At 55.5% G+C, this 13,621-nt stretch overlaps 4 protein-coding genes and 1 pseudogene across 5 annotated transcripts; 2 read left to right on the top strand and 3 right to left on the bottom strand.

Annotated features, from left to right (window-relative positions):
* Nucleotides 1-210: 210 nt before the first annotated feature.
* On the bottom strand, nucleotides 211-835 carry LOC146751739 (scale keratin-like). Its single transcript, XM_085533641.1, has 2 exons — nucleotides 802-835; nucleotides 211-600 (listed from the first exon to the last, which is right to left on the bottom strand). Exon 2 carries the CDS (start codon nucleotides 577-579, stop codon nucleotides 217-219), a length of 363 nt encoding a protein of 120 aa, XP_085389767.1. The 5' UTR covers nucleotides 580-600; nucleotides 802-835; the 3' UTR covers nucleotides 211-216.
* Nucleotides 836-1,431: 596 nt separating this feature from the next.
* LOC146751738 (scale keratin-like) lies at nucleotides 1,432-2,074 on the top strand. 2 transcript variants are annotated; one of them, XM_085533615.1, is made up of 2 exons: nucleotides 1,432-1,578; nucleotides 1,671-2,074. In XM_085533615.1, exons 1-2 carry the CDS (start codon nucleotides 1,432-1,434, stop codon nucleotides 2,070-2,072), a joined length of 549 nt encoding a protein of 182 aa, XP_085389741.1. In that variant the 3' UTR covers nucleotides 2,073-2,074. The 2 variants fall into 2 exon arrangements, with proteins under 2 accessions (XP_085389741.1, XP_085389740.1); XM_085533614.1 differs by having other exon boundaries at nucleotides 1,500-1,578; nucleotides 1,688-2,074.
* A 2,008-nt stretch (nucleotides 2,075-4,082) lies between these two features.
* LOC107324464 (scale keratin-like) lies at nucleotides 4,083-4,460 on the bottom strand (annotated as a pseudogene).
* A 49-nt stretch (nucleotides 4,461-4,509) lies between these two features.
* Nucleotides 4,510-5,979, top strand: LOC107324364 (scale keratin-like). Its single transcript, XM_085533773.1, has 2 exons — nucleotides 4,510-5,380; nucleotides 5,581-5,979. The coding sequence occupies exon 2, from the start codon at nucleotides 5,602-5,604 to the stop codon at nucleotides 5,962-5,964; it is 363 nt and encodes a 120-aa protein (XP_085389899.1). The 5' UTR covers nucleotides 4,510-5,380; nucleotides 5,581-5,601; the 3' UTR covers nucleotides 5,965-5,979.
* Nucleotides 5,980-10,129: 4,150 nt separating this feature from the next.
* Nucleotides 10,130-11,738, bottom strand: LOC146751737 (sperm-associated antigen 4 protein-like). Its single transcript, XM_085533667.1, has 5 exons — nucleotides 11,494-11,738; nucleotides 11,297-11,406; nucleotides 10,879-11,046; nucleotides 10,476-10,565; nucleotides 10,130-10,305 (listed from the first exon to the last, which is right to left on the bottom strand). The coding sequence occupies exons 1-5, from the start codon at nucleotides 11,711-11,713 to the stop codon at nucleotides 10,180-10,182; spliced, it is 714 nt and encodes a 237-aa protein (XP_085389793.1). The 5' UTR covers nucleotides 11,714-11,738; the 3' UTR covers nucleotides 10,130-10,179.
* Nucleotides 11,739-13,621: the final 1,883 nt, after the last annotated feature.

The raw sequence follows: 13,621 nt of genomic DNA, 5'->3' as shown, positions 1-13,621 counted from the left end.
GATTTTATTGTGAATGAAGTGAAGGAAAGGACACAACAACAGAGATATGTACCAGGTGAAGGCAGATAGGAGGTGCCTGGGGCTTCAGGACAGGAGTTTTGTCAGGCACCCTCAAGGCAGTGGCCAACACTGGGCCCAGAAAGGACCTTGCTGGAGAATGTTGGCATCACACATCAATGTACAGAAGGAGGAAGGAGAGGAGAACAAGGCCTGGGTTTAGCAGGGCCCGCAGGTGTCCCAGAGCTTCCTGCTGTAGCGGGGCAAGGGGCAGGGGCTGCAGGCAGAAGTGTAGGGTCTGCCAAAGGTGCAGAGGCCCCCCGAGCCCTGAGTGGCCCCGGCGCCGTAGAGGCCCCCCAGCCCCAGGGAGCCCCCAAAGGCGGGTGCTCCGGAGGAGCCCACCACGGCTTGCTGGGGGAAGGAGCTGAGGATGGGGCCGGGGAAGGTGACGACGACGGGCGGTGGCTGGATGAAGGCCGTCGAGTCGGGGCACTGGCGCGCGCACAGCTCGTTGCAGCTCTCAGCGATGGGCTGGGGCACGGCCACGCTGGTTTTGGGTGGGCACAGGTCGTAGCAAGACATCTTGGGGTGAGAGAGATGAGCCTGCAGAGCAAAGACAGAAAGCATAGAGCTGTGAGTGAGGAGATGCCCTGGCAGATCTGAGCCCATGACATGAAGCTACCATACATACAGCATGGCTGGAGTCTCTGTCACTGCTGTAAGGCCCAAGCCACCCCACAGTATCCTGCTCTCCTGTCTGGGAGCCCCACAGCAGCTCATTCCAGAGGAGACCCAGCCACTCACCCTTTTCCCAAGCTGAGCCAGGAAGCAGTGCTGGATGCTGCTGCTCACCCAGGGCACTGCTTTTATGGGGGCCGGTGAGCATGGGGAGGAGCTGGTTGTGATGGGGGCATGTGGCTCTTAGCAGCCAAACCCCAATCTCTTCCTGCATTACATCGGGCTCTTTTGCTGATACCATTTCTCTGGCTGCCCCCACCCGCTGTCTCAGCCCCTGCAATTACTCTGCTTGGATGCTGGCCAGGCCTGTGCTAATGGGCAAATTAGGCTTCTCATCCTCAGCCTGTGTAAGAAGTGTGACAAAGCCTGAATGCCAGTGTCCATGCATGCCACAGCTCTTCCCCAGGGGGCTGGTTTTGCTGTGGCTTCGTGCCAGTTGTATGGAGTACCAGGAACTTGGCTTTGGCACTGGGCATGGAAGTGGCCTTTCCCATTCTTCCTGAATGCCAGTGTCTGAATGATGAACACACTGCAGTTGTTATCTCTAGACAGTCATGGTGATGAAACACCAAATCAAAGGTTCTTCTCTTGGACGCTGCCTGCTCAGCACCATGCATTTGCCCCACGAAGCATTAATTTGATGCAACGTGGCAAAGGGGCCACTGCTGGTCCAACCAGGGGCTGCTGATTCAGAGAATGCAGGGGCAGGCCAGCAGTAGCAGGGAGTGCAGCCTCTGCCCATTGGCCCAGCGGGTGATGAGCTGTGGGACAGCTTGTATAAAAGCTGGGTCTGCACTGAGCTCTCCCAAGCACTGCTCTGGCCTCCTCCTCCTTGGGAACAGGGTAAGTCTGAGAGCACTTCTCCTGCTGCTCCTGACCCAGGCCAGCTTCAGGCCCCTGTGCCTGGGCTGCTGCCATCGGCTGCTCTCTTACACTCTGTGCCCTGTTGCAGAGCTCCATCCCATCAGCCCAAGATGTCTTGCTACGACCTGTGCCCACCCAAAACCAGCGTGGCCGTGCCCCAGCCCATCGCTGAGAGCTGCAACGAGCTGTGCGCGCGCCAGTGCCCCGACTCGACGGCCTTCATCCAGCCACCGCCCGTCGTCGTCACCTTCCCCGGCCCCATCCTCAGCTCCTTCCCCCAGCAAGCCGTGGTGGGCTCCTCCGGAGCACCCGCCTTTGGGGGCTCCCTGGGGCTGGGGGGCCTCTACGGCGCCGGGGCCACTCAGGGCTCGGGGGGCCTCTGCACCTTTGGCAGACCCTACACTTCTGCCTGCAGCCCCTGCCCCTTGCCCCGCTACAGCAGGAAGCTCTGGAACACCTGTGGGCCCTGCTAAACCCAAGCACAAGACTCTTCTTCTCTTCCTTAGTCATCCTGTGTGCTGATCTGTAATACCTACTTTGTCTTTCTTGTCCTGAGCTGTGCCCTGTGCTGGCCACTGCCTTGAAGATGCCTCAAGAAACACTTCTGCTTTAGCCCCAGGCACCTCCATCCTGCCATGGACTGAATTACATCTTTGCTGTTGTGTCCTTTCCAATCTTTATAATAAAATGAATCTGCATCCAAAGTTTGAATCTTGGACTTTTTTTCCTGGGCACACTGGCTGCACACTGGCTCCCTTCTCCCATGCATGGTCCACACATCTGGCCCAGAAAAGGTGCTCAGCCCCTGCTCATCAAGGCTGCATTTCCATGGGTCAAACCTTCTGGCCATGGCAGCTCTGACTCACACTGTGCTGCTGCCCATCTGATGAACCCTGTCTGAATGTAGGCTGCTCCCTGATAAGCAGAAAATACAGCCACAGGGCATCTGAGAACCGTCATCCTCTCTGCTGAGGGTCTTCCCCAGCTCCCATGTCTTCAGAAATATCCCCTCCGTGTCAATTTGAAGGCACAGATTATGTTGTGAGGGAACTTCTAGGAAGAACATCATCCACTCCAACTACATATTCAAGGTTTTGCAGCCAACAGCCTCTACAATAAATCAGAAAATCAAAGGGAATCCATCCTGAGGATACAGGCTTCAACACCTGACAACACAGATTCAAACACTCTTCCTGAACACTGACCAAACTATTAACCTGGAGAGCATCTGTGTTTGTCCACCCTCTCATTGCAGACATTTTTCCTATAAGCATTGCTAGTTTAAATTCCCTTTATGTGGCCTTAAGCCATTCCCTCACTTCCCACTGATTCACATAGCAAAACACTGAACTCAATTTCGAACAATTAAGAGAGGATACAGTCAGAAATGCTTCTATTCTTCCTCCACTTCATTCAGTGCAGTAATCCTTGCCTTGATCCAGACTTTCTCACAATGATCACAAGTGACTCACTCAGTCCTCAGAGGAAAAGTTGACCCAGAGACATCACTGACCTCATTGGTCTCAGAGCTTCATGCCACTCAGCCCCACAAGGCATCACTGCTCATAGTTTTGGAGGTAGTGATTCAGCCCATTGTAGAATAAGAGTTCACCATCTATCCTGCAGTCCCAGCATCTTCACTTTGACACCACAGATGAGTTTAATCCATATGTGACCAGCAGGCTGACTTGTGAATGGGTGTCAGCACAACCTGATAGCAGAAAGAGGGAGACAAGGGATCCATGCACAGCTGGCTTCCAGGTTATGGCTGATGCCATCCACATTCCCAATGGTCATAACCTCAGGGCACATGAGTAGCTTATGCAATAATTTTGTGGCTCCCTACCCATGTCTGCTGCTGTAAGGCTGTTTTCCAGCCAGGAGCTGGCAGTGCATTAATCAAAGGCACCATTTTCCACCAACCACTTTCCAGCCTCCCCTCATCTTTGCTCCAGAGCTCATGTGCTGCTTCTACATCATGGAAGACCAAGACTTGGCAGAGCTGGTCCCACTACAGAACTGAGGAGGATGGACAAGGGAGTGAGGTCAGCACCATCCTGCTCTCAGTCCCCTCCACAGCCCCTCCAAAAGTACCTCTCTGCCATCCCTACTCCAAACACACACACCATTCTAAGGGGAACCTTGGATTCTCATCAGCAGGATTTACCCAAGCCCAGCTGCCTCAAAACCACCTCTAACTTTTTGAATCAACAACAAAGAGAGGGAGAAGGTTTTAGTGAATGCAGGAAAACTTTATTATTCAAAGGTCATCGGGAGAATGGGGTAAAGTGAGGAAGTAAGGCCAGGTTCAGGTAGTAGTCCATGGAAGAAGAGGAATGGGCAGGAGAACCCGGCAGAGCAAAGGTGCCAACGCTGCCAGCTGTTCAGGTCTCAGCCACAGCTCAGCACTTTGCAGCATCCCATGCCCAGTAGTTCAGGCATGAGGTGATGCTGGTGGTGCTGGCTGTGGACAGGGCCTGGGTTTAGCAGGGCCCGCAGGTGTCTCAGAGCTTCCTGCTGTAGCGGGGCAAGGGGCAGGGGCTGCAGGCAGAAGTGTAGGGTCTGCCAAAGGTGCAGAGGCCCCCCGAGCCCTGAGTGGCCCCGGCGCCGTAGAGGCCCCCCAGCCCCAGGGAGCCCCCAAAGGCGGGTGCTCCGGAGGAGCCCACCACGGCTTGCTGGGGGAAGGAGCTGAGGATGGGGCCGGGGAAGGTGACGACGACGGGCGGTGGCTGGATGAAGGCCGTCGAGTCGGGGCACTGGCGCGCGCACAGCTCGTTGCAGCTCTCAGCGATGGGCTGGGGCACGGCCACGCTGGTTTTGGGTGGGCACAGGTTGTAGCAAGACATCTTGGAGTGATGGGATGGAGCTCTGCAACAGGGCACAGAGTGTAAGAGAGCAGCCAATGGCAGCAGCCCAGGCACAGGGGCCTGAAGCTGGCCTGGGTCAGGAGCAGCAGGAGAAGTGCTCTCAGACTTACCCTGTTCCCAAGGAGGAGGAGGCCAGAGCAGTGCTTGGGAGAGCTCAGTGCAGACCCAGCTTTTATACAAGCTGTCCCACAGCTCATCACCCGCTGGGCCAATGGGCAGACGCTGCACTCCCAAATGCTGAGGTCAGGCTGGTCTGCCCCTGCCCTCCCTGAATCAGCAGCCCATGGCTGGACAGGCACAGGCCCCTTCACTGCCTTCCCTACTCTTCCTGCTTCGTGGACATAATGCGTGGTGCTGAGCAGGCAGTGACTGAGAGATTTGCCTTTGATTTTGTGTTTCATCACCTCACTGCTTTGCAGATAACAACTGCAGCATGTTTGTCACTCAGACGCTGGCATGGAAGATGCCTGGGACAAACCTTCCAATTGCCCAGTGCTGTCACCTGCTCCTCCCTGATGCTCTGCACAGCTGGCATGAGGACACAGCAAAACCAAGCCCTTGGGGAAGTGCTGTGGCATGCATTGAACTGCTACCAAGCATGTGTCATGCTCTCTTCCCTCTTACACAGGCTGAGGATGTGAGGGCAGCAGTCCTAATTTTCCCATTAGCAGAAGGCTGGCCATTATCCAAGCAGGACAATTGCAGGGGCTGATACATCGGGTGGGGGCTGCCAAGGAAACAGCATCAGCAGAACAGCCCCATGGTATGCACATGGCAGATCGGGGTTTGGCTGCTGAGAGCCACGTGTCCCCATCACAACCAGCTCCTCCCCATGCTCACCGGCCCCCATAAAAGCAGTGCCCTGGGTGAGCACCAGCATCCAGCACTGCTTCCTGGCTCAGCTTGGGAAAAGGGTGAGTGGCTGGGCCTCCTCTGGAATGAGCTGCTGTGGGGCTCCCAGACAAGAGAGCAGGATACTGGGGGTGGCTTGGGCCTTACAGCAGTGACAGAGACACCAGCCATGCTGTATGCATGGTAGCTTCATGTCATGGGCTAAGATCTGCCTGGGCATCTCCTCACTCACAGCTCTACTCTTTCTGTCTTTGCACTGCAGGCTCATCTCTCTCACCCCAAGATGTCTTGCTACGACCTGTGCCCACCCAAAACCAGCGTGGCCGTGCCCCAGCCCATCGCTGAGAGCTGCAACGAGCTGTGCGCGCGCCAGTGCCCCGACTCGACGGCCTTCATCCAGCCACCGCCCGTCGTCGTCACCTTCCCCGGCCCCATCCTCAGCTCCTTCCCCCAGCAAGCCGTGGTGGGCTCCTCCGGAGCACCCGCCTTTGGGGGCTCCCTGGGGCTGGGGGGCCTCTACGGCGCCGGGGCCACTCAGGGCTCGGGGGGCCTCTGCACCTTTGGCAGACCCTACACTTCTGCCTGCAGCCCCTGCCCCTTGCCCCGCTACAGCAGGAAGACCTGGGACACCTGCGGGCCCTGCTAAACCCAGGCCTTGATCTCATATCCTTCCTCCTTCTGTACATTGATGTGTGATGCCAACATTGTCCTGCAAGGTCCTTTCTGGGCCCAGTGTTGGCCACTGCCTTGAGGTTGCCTGACAAAACTCCTGTCCTGAAGCCCCAGGCACCTCCCATCTGCCTTCACCCGGTACATATCTCTGCTGTTGTGTCCTTTCCTTCACTTAATTCACAATAAAATCAGCTTGCATCCAATTTTTGACTCTCAGGCTTTTGTTTCATGGCAAACACGGCAGCTCCAGAGCTCCCTTCCCTGCACTCAGCCGCCCCTTTGGCCTTGTTATGGCTCTCAGCAACAAACTGAGCCAGGCCATGATGCTTCATAGGGAAGACCCCGACCATGGCAGCCCTGTATCACACAGAGACCCCCTGTCTGCACTCAGACACGTACTCTCCACTCAGCCAATCGAGCGAAGGAATAGAAAGAGATCACACCACTCGACCAATAGCACTACGGCTTCAATTAAAACCGCAGCCCCCAGCCAATAAAAGGAAGGGTTCCGACCAAACCACGCCCCCACGCTCGAAGGCGGGAAGCGCTCTGACGGCGGCCATGTTTATTTGGTGACGTGGTGCGGCAGCTCCTTCATGTGGCTCCTCTGACGCCGCCAAGTTGGATTTGGGACTAAAACCCACCCAACGATTTGGAACCGGACCCGGTCAGGGGGAGGCAGCTCCGGAACCGGAGAGACCGTGTCAATCATTCCCTCTGAATGCCAGACCTCAGCCTGCTGACTGCCTCCCACAGGAGGAGGCTCACTGAGTGAGCCACACTGGGGGCCTCTGCTCACACTGAAGGCACGCAGCACAACCCTATGGTGGTTGCAGAGCATTTGCTTATCTGCACTTACCAAGAGTGAAAATGAGCACTATGAAGGACAGGTTTAAGACTGTCCTCCTGTGCCCTGCAGCAGCAGTGGGCAGGGATCTTGCCAATCTCGTGGCTGTTTTAAGCCACGTAAAGGAGAGTTGGCCCAAAGAGGCAGGAGCTGATCCACTTAAAAGCCTCTTCAATCCTGCTGGCATTCGCAGTCTTCTGTGGGAGGAAAGAGCCTGGTTGTGTGAGCCGAAGGGAGGCAGGAGCCCGATGCCCCCAGCAGGTTCCCCCCATCTCATACCTGTGACCCCCTGCTGCCATCTCCTCTGCGGGGACCTGATGGTCCTCGCCAACAGCCTGGCTCCCTGAGGAGCCAGGTATATTCAGGAGCCTTCTTCTCAGAGCCTTTCTCCTAGCCATCTCTGCAAAAAGTGAGCCCTGGAAGCAGCTCTGGAAGCAGCACGTCTTCTTAGCACTGCGGTCCCAAAAGCTCTGAGCCCCCACTGGGGCTCTGTCACACTGAAGGCAATAGAGGCGGCAGCTTTGATGTCACTGATGGCAGCTGTGATGTCACAGTGGGCAGCCATCTCATAGCTGTGACATACTGCTGCCATCTCCTCTGCGGGGACCTGATGGTCCCCGCCAACAGCCTGGCTCCCTGAGGAGCCAGGCATATTCAGGAGCCTTCTTCTCAGAGCCTTGCTCCTCGCCATCTGAGCGATACGTGAGCCCTGGAAGCAGCTCTGGAAGCAGCACGTCCTCTCAGCACTGCGGTCCCAAAAGCTCTGAGCCCCCACTGGGGCTCTGTCACACTGAAGGCAATAGAGGCGGCAGCTCTGATGTCACTGATGGCAGCTGTGATGTCACAGTGGGCAGCCATCTCATACCTGTGACATACTGCTGCCATCTCCTCTGCGGGGACCTGATGGTCCCCGCCAACAGCCTGGCTCCCTGAGGAGCCAGGCATATTCAGGAGCCTTCTTTTCAGAGCCTTGCTCCTCGCCATCTGAGTAATACGTGAGCCCTGGAAGCAGCTCTGGAAGCAGCACGTCCTCTCAGCACTGCGGTCCCAAAAGCTCTGAGCCCACTGGGGCTCTGTCACGCTTAAGGCAATAGAGGCGGCAGCTTTGATGGCACTGATGGCAGCTGTGATGTCACAGTGGGCAGCCATCTCATACCTGTGACATACTGCTGCCATCTCCTCTGCGGGGACCTGATGGTCCTCGCCAACAGCCTGGCTCCCTGAGGAGCCAGGCATATTCAGGAGCCTTCTTTTCAGAGCCTTGCTCCTCACCATCTGAGTAATACGTGAGCCCTGGTAGCAGCTCTGGAAGCAGCACGTCCTCTCAGCACTGCGGTCCCAAAAGCTCTGAGCCCACTGGGGCTCTGTCACGCTTAAGGCAATAGAGGCGGCAGCTTTGATGGCACTGATGGCAGCTGTGATGTCACAGTGGGCAGCCATCTCATACCTGTGACATACTGCTGCCATCTCCTCTGCGGGGACCTGATGGTCCCTGCCAACAGCCTGGCTCCCTGAGGAGCCAGGCATATTCAGGAGCCTTCTTTTCAGAGCCTTGCTCCTCGCCATCTGAGTAATACGTGAGCCCTGGAATCAGCTCTGGAAGCAGCACGTCCTCTCAGCACTGCGGTCCCAAAAGCTCTGAGTCCCCACTGGGGCTCTGTCACACTGAAGGCAATAGAGGCGGCAGCTCTGATGTCACTGATGGCAGCTGTGATGTCACAGTGGGCAGCCATCTCATACCTGTGACATACTGCTGCCATCTCCTCTGCGGGGACCTGATGGTCCCCGCCAACAGCCTGGCTCCCTGAGGAGCCAGGTATATTCAGGCGCCTTCTTCTCGGAGCCTTTCTCCTCGCCATCTGAGTGATACGTGAGCCCTGGAAGCAGCTCTGGAAGCAGCACGTCCTCTTAGCACTGCGGTCCCAAAAGCTCTGAGCCACCTCTGGGGCTCTGTCACACTGAAGGCAATAGAGGCGGCAGCTTTGATGTCACTGATGGCAGCTGTGATGTCAAAGTGGGCAACCATCTCATACCTGTGACATACTGCTGCCATCTCCTCTGCGGGGACCTGATGGTCCCCGCCAACAGCCTGGCTCCCTGAGGAGCCAGGCATATTCAGGCGCCGCCTTCTCGGAGCCTTTCTCCTCACCATCTGAGTGATATGTGAGCCCTGGAAGCAGCTCTGGAAGCAGCACGTCCTCTCAGCACTGCGGTCCCAAAAGCTCTGAGCCCACTGGGGCTCTGTCACGCTTAAGGCAATAGAGGAGGCAGCTGTGATGTCACAGTGGGTAGCTGCAAACCCAGCTATAAGCAGGCCCCACCTCAGGTCTCCCTTCGAGGCACACAAGCTTTTCTTCTTAGCACAAGTTGGGTTGGAAGGGACCCCCCAGCACCCCTTCCCCATTGTCCTTCATTGTCCTTTCTGGGCCTTGTGCTGGCTGTTGTCTTGGAGAAACCTGAAGAAGCACTTCTGATGCTCCAGGCTTCTCCTGCCTGCTTGGGCCTCGTACACATCTCTGGTGTTTGTCCTTTGCTGTCTTTACAATAAAATAAGCTTGCATCCAATATTTGAATCTTGGGCTTTTCTTTTTGGAGCTGCAGGGCTGCCTTCCTGTGCACACAGCTTCATCACTTGGCCAGGACAGGCTCTCAGCCCCATGCTGAGCCAAGCTTGGCTATCTTGGGGCAAAGACCCCAGCCGTGCCAGCTCTGGTTCACACAGTGCTACAGTCTGGAGGGGTCCTGTCAGGATGCAGGGGGGCTCAAAGCTGCCAGGACCTGCAGCCCCATGATATCTGCAAGCATGCAGGTTCTGTTCTGGGAAGGGTCTCCGACTCTGTTGTTGTGTCCTTTCCTTCACTTAATTCACAATAAAATCAACTTGCATCCAATTTTTGACTCTCAGGCTTTTGTTTCATGGCAAACACGGCAGCTCCAGAGCTCCCTTCCCTGCACTCAGCCGCCCCTTTGGCCTTGTTATGGCTCTCAGCAACAAACTGAGCCAGGCCATGATGCTTCATAGGGAAGACCCCGACCATGGCAGCCCTGTATCACACAGAGACCCCCTGTCTCCTCCGACGCCGCCATGTTGGATTTGGGCCTAAAACCCACCCACTGTTTCGGAACCGGACCCGGTCAGGGGGAGGCAGCTCCGGAACCGGAGAGACCGTGTCAATCATTCCCTCTGAATGCCAGACCTCAGCCTGCTGACTGCCTCCCACAGGAGGAGCTGAATGCTGAGCTGCCCACCCCACAGAGCTGTGCCCCATCTCAACCCAGACACAGTTCATGATGTTATTAATGTCTTTATTATGATTATTACTATTATTGCAACAAATCCAATTACACATCATCGCTTTTCACCCTTTTTCCGTGCACCTGCACTCGGTAAATGCAGGTGTAATCTGGTTGTCCCCAGTTGCTCTTTACCAGAACCTTGATGGAACGAAAGGCTCTGGAATGATGATTCTGCAAAGGAAAATGGGGAGGAAAAAAGAAACAGGGGTGTAAATTCCCACTGTAAACTCAGCAAGCTCCCCATTCTTGCTAAGGAGCTGCAGGAAGCAGCAGAGTGTGGCTGTGCAACCATTGGGGATGCAGGGAGGAGCAGGCCTCAATGCATAGTATATGTATTGTACCTTAAGCAGGAAGGTCTGTGCAGGTTCTTTCCCCATCTGAAAGGTGAATGATCCAAGGGGAACCTCCTCTTCACTGTCCACATCCAGTCCCTTGCAAGGAAAGCACAGGGAGGGCTGATAAGGATCGTGCCATGGTTGCTCACCCCACTGACTGGAGGCTCATGCTGTAGCCCGGCATTGCTTCTGTTGGAGATCAAGAACCCCAAGACGCTTGGCAAAGCAAGACTTTAAGAGGCATTCCATCTCTCCAACATAGGAAACATCCCCTTGTGGCACTGCAGTGCTCAGCCCAGGACTCAAGAGGATGCCCACAAGCAAGTGCCTGCTCCGGCACTGTGCTATGGCCACATCCAACACTGTGCTATGGCCACATCCCACACAGTAGAGCCCAGTAAAGACTTACAAAGACAGCGACGTCTTTTGGAGCACTGATGGCTGTGCCAGTTGGAGTCATTTCAGGCATGATGTGCTCCAGTGTGACACAAGTAGGCAGGATTTCAGCTTGGAACTGGATGACAACCTGGCCCTGCTGTCCTTCCATGGGCCAGCATTCTCCAAGTGAAACACCTGGCTGCAAATAGAATGGGAGAGAAGTAGGAGAGAGCACTGGGGTCACAGCACTCCTGCTTCAGCTAAAGGCAAAGGCAGCGAGCGTCTGTGGGTCGTACTTGTGCTTGAGAGTGGCTTATGTGTGAGGAACCAGCCAGAAACACAGGGCCTTAATTCCCTGCCCTACAAAGGGGCTCTCAGTGTTACTGAAAAGGGGAAGATGGTGGCTGAGGGGTGAGGGGGAGCGAGGGTTGCAACCAGCACTAAGATACCTGCAATATGGTATCTGGAGGGTTCATGGTGCGCCAGAACCAGCGGAGCCTGCAAACCCAACACTTGAATGTATAGGTGGGAGATGTTCTCTGCAGGTCGATGGAGGCGCCTGTAATGAGGAGGGAGGAGATGAGTGCAAGAGGTAACATACGTGGAGCAGCACAGGGGAGCAGGGCTTGCCTGCCTGTGTCCTCACCTAAGCTTTTCAGTGCCCAGTCAGGAGACTGATAGCAGTCCAGCTGCTCTCTCTGCTCAGTAACAGCCTGCTGCAGTCTCTCAATCTCCTGGGGAAGACAAGCATCAATGTCTTCAATATCAATCAATGACATTAGAGGGCTGTGAGCTGCATGCTCGCAGGCACAATAGGCCAAGATTGAGGAAGGACGTCTGAGCCCACAGTCACTGACCTGCACCATGCTGTCCTTATGTGCCCTCCGGAGTGTTGACCAAGTAATAAAAAAATAGGAATTCACCATGACTGCAAATCACATGGCAGAGAGAAGGTGATACGTACAGAATCACGGGGGGATATACAGGGAGATATACAGAATACAGGGGGGATCCACAGCAGCTCTCTGGCTGAGTGGGACCCATTGGTGGAGAGCAGCTCTGGAGCAACCAGATTGGGATAGGAAGGCAGAAGGAGCCACACTGGGGGCCTCTGCTCACACTGAAGGCACCCAGCACAACCCTATGGTGGTTGCAGAGCATTTGCTTATCTGCACTTACCAAGAGTGAAAATGAGCACTATGAAGGACAGTTTTAAGACCGTCCTCTTGTGCCCTGCAGCAGCAGTAGGCAGGGATCTTGCCAATCTCGTGGCTGTTTTAAGCCACGTAAAGGAGAGTTGGCCCAAAGAGGCAGGAGCTGGTCCACTTAAAAGCCTCTTCAATCCTGCTGGCATTCGGAGTCTTCTGTGGGAGGAAAGAGCCTGGTTGTGTGAGCCGAAGGGAGGCAGGAGCCCGATGCCCCCAGCAGGTTCCCCCCATCTCATACCTGTGACCCCCTGCTGCCATCTCCTCTGCGGGGACCTGATGGTCCTCGCCAACAGCCTGGCTCCCTGAGGAGCCAGGTATATTCTGGCGCCTTCTTCTCGGAGCCTTTCTCCTCGCCATCTAAGCGATAGCTGAGCCCTGGAAGCAGCTCTGGAAGCAGCACGTCCTCTCAGAACTGCGGTCCCAAAAGCTCTGAGCCCACTGGGGCTCTGTCACGCTTAAGGCAATAGAGGAGGCAGCTGTGATGTCACAGAGGGCAGCTGCACACCCAGTGACATAAGCAGGCCCCACCTCAGGTCTCCCTTTGATGCACACAAGCTTTTCTTCTTAGCACAAGTTGGGTTGGATGGGACCCCTCAGCACCCCTTCCCCATTGTCCTTCATTGTCCTTTCTGGGCCTTGTGCTGGCTGTTGTCTTGGAGAAGCCTGAAGAAGCATTTCCGATGCTCTAGGCTTCTCCTGCCTGCTTGGGCCTCATACACATCTCTGGTGTTTGTCCTTTGCTGTCATTACAATAAAATAAGCTTGCATCCAATATTTGAATCTTGGGCTTTTCTTTTTGGAGCTGCAGGGCTGCCTTCCTGTGCACACAGCTTCATCACTTGGCCAGGACAGGCTCTCAGCCCCATGCTGAGCCAAGCTTTGCTATCTTGGGGCAAAGACCCCAGCCGTGCCAGCTCTGATTCACACAGTGCTACGTTCAGTCTGGAGGGGTCCTGTCAGGATGCAGGGGGGCTCACAGCTGCCAGGACCTGCAGCCCCATGATATCTGCAAGCATGCAGGTTCTGTTCTGGGAAGGGTCTCCGACTCCCCAGAGCCATTAATGAAATCCCCTCTGTGCCCATCTGAAGGGACTGAACCTACATTGAAGGTGTAGATTCATTTTAATCAGCTGTCATGGGGTTATCCCTGGGTATCAGTCCATGACAGGGGTGCGCAGGCCCCAGGAATAAAGCTGCTGCTCAGGGGAGAGAGAAAAGGGCAGAGAGCGAGCAGATCGTTTTAACAAAGAGAAAACACAACGGCAGCGATCCGAGGAAGAACGGGAATTGACTAAATGTAACTAAATGAAACAAAATGAAGAGACGAGAGCACACAAAGTACGTCTCGAACCGCGACAGTGCGATGGAAACTCGCTTCTCCTCAGGGCAAGTTGAGACAGACACAGGCACAGAGCGGGTCCGGTCCGGTCCGGAGCTCCTCCCCACTTCCCCCTTCGGGCCGAGCTGCCCCTCCTCCCCTTCGGGAACACAACGTGCCAACAATGGTAACATAGAACCAGAACATTTAGTCTTTAAGTACCGCTGTTCTGCTGGTGGAGTATCAAC

Source organism: Coturnix japonica, unplaced genomic scaffold, assembly GCF_054131305.1.
Source record: "Coturnix japonica strain WE unplaced genomic scaffold, WE-NBRP24 Scf062, whole genome shotgun sequence".
NCBI lineage: Eukaryota > Metazoa > Chordata > Aves > Galliformes > Phasianidae > Coturnix > Coturnix japonica.
This window is presented reverse-complemented; position numbering and strand designations above follow the sequence as displayed.